The 1,719-nt window shown below is 42.9% G+C and overlaps 1 protein-coding gene across 1 annotated transcript; it reads left to right on the top strand.

Annotated features, from left to right (window-relative positions):
• The first annotated feature begins 204 nt into the window (after nt 1-204).
• On the top strand, nt 205-1,425 carry vcpkmt (valosin containing protein lysine (K) methyltransferase). Its single transcript, XM_034577391.1, has 5 exons — nt 205-467; nt 581-694; nt 816-888; nt 1,000-1,119; nt 1,228-1,425. Exons 1-5 carry the CDS (start codon nt 211-213, stop codon nt 1,330-1,332), a joined length of 669 nt encoding a protein of 222 aa, XP_034433282.1. The 5' UTR covers nt 205-210; the 3' UTR covers nt 1,333-1,425.
• The last annotated feature ends 294 nt before the right edge of the window (nt 1,426-1,719 follow it).

Below are 1,719 nucleotides of genomic sequence, written 5' to 3'. Positions count from 1 at the left end.
TGTGTTTTCTTATTTGTAGATGTGCACTTCTGGGCCACTGTACTAAACAGTTCACATTGCTTTTAAAGTAGATATTATTCTGTAGAAAAACGAGTATAATTTGGTTTCACCCTGTGTGTCATGCTCCACAGCTGTTTTGAGGCCATGCTTTTATTCTGAAAATGAAACCACACCGGAACTCCTCTCTCTCAAGTTCCTGCCGGGACCAACATGGCGGCGGACGCTGATGAAAATGAATATTTTGTGCGAGAAATCGAGAAGAACGACGGCTGTGCCCTGAAAGTGAAGCAGTGCTACCTGGGGGATGTAGGCTGTGTGGTTTGGGACGCGGCCATTGTTCTCGCCAAATATCTAGAGACGAAACAGTTTCACGATCCGTCCAGAGGAGTGAACGTGTGGGCCGGCAGGAGGCTGCTGGAGCTGGGAGCTGGGACCGGAGTGGTGGGTCTGATGGCAGCGACACTGGGGTGAGAGGAGGACCGGTCAGTGTGTCAAGCTACACATTAATCCGCGCGTATTGATTTGCAGATATTCCTCTTTCTGATCACAATCAATAATCGATAGATCTTAATTCCCACAGAGCTCAGGTGACTGTGACGGACCTGGAGGATTTGCAGACCCTCCTGAGAGTGAACATCCAGGAAAACCAGGCTCACATCAGCAGTGGATCCATAACTGCCAAGGTACTGAAATGGTTTGTATGTTTCCTATTTTATATTCTGTTGCATTTCATTCATACAGGTACATCCAAGCTGCATGTTTAACCTATAGTAAGACATAAAATGGTAAATGTATGATTTCCTTCCTCCTTATAGGGGTGAAGATGTGTCTGACTTCTTGCCTTCTCCACATTATGTCCTCATGGCGGATTGCATCTATTATGAGCAGGTATTTTATTGCAGTTTTCTTGTCACCATCATTATCATAATTCTAAAGAAAGAACAAACTAAGTGTTGTGCTGTTTTTTCTCATTGTGACTCAACACATATTCCTCCATAGTCGATTGTTCCACTGGTGGAGACCTTGAAGCTTCTCTCCGGACCAGACACCTGCATCATTTGCTGCTATGAGCAGCGCACCGAGGGCGTCAACCCACAAGTGGAGAGGCAGTTTTTTGAGGTGAGCATCAAATAGTGTATTTTCAATTTGTTAATCCCAGCAACTAAATATACATTTTAGGAAGTCGTCACCTCTTGAGTCACTGTGGTGTTTTGTGTCATCTTCTAGTTGCTGGAACAACACTTCAGGTTTGAGGAGATCCCTTCAGACAAACAAGACCCAGAGTTCAGCAGTCCAGACATCCACATCCTGCACATTCGGAAAAAAGTCTGAAAGTTTGTCTGCTGAAGTTTGTGTGTGGGTAGACTTTTCAGTGTATCTTCATTTCTACATTATTTTTTTAATCATTAAATATTTTTTAATATATCAGTAAATACCGTCCTGGTGTGTGATTGGAATAAAAAAAAAAATGATCCCAATGTAAGAATTAACTTGTAAACACTAAATACATGATATTATCAGGCAGATTCTCTGGTCTGTGTAATTGCAGGACTGTGAAGGTACAGTAGATGGCAGCCACGTGGCCCATGTGCAAGCACAGACATGTCACACAGACTGATTGTCTTTAATAAAAATGAGTTGTTTAACCTGCAGAGGTCACTCAAGAAGACGTGGATGGGTCTCTACTCTTTCCTAAATTCAGAGCTAACACCTCAATTA

This window comes from Hippoglossus hippoglossus, chromosome 22, assembly GCF_009819705.1.
Source record: "Hippoglossus hippoglossus isolate fHipHip1 chromosome 22, fHipHip1.pri, whole genome shotgun sequence".
Taxonomy (NCBI): domain Eukaryota; kingdom Metazoa; phylum Chordata; class Actinopteri; order Pleuronectiformes; family Pleuronectidae; genus Hippoglossus; species Hippoglossus hippoglossus.
This window is presented reverse-complemented; position numbering and strand designations above follow the sequence as displayed.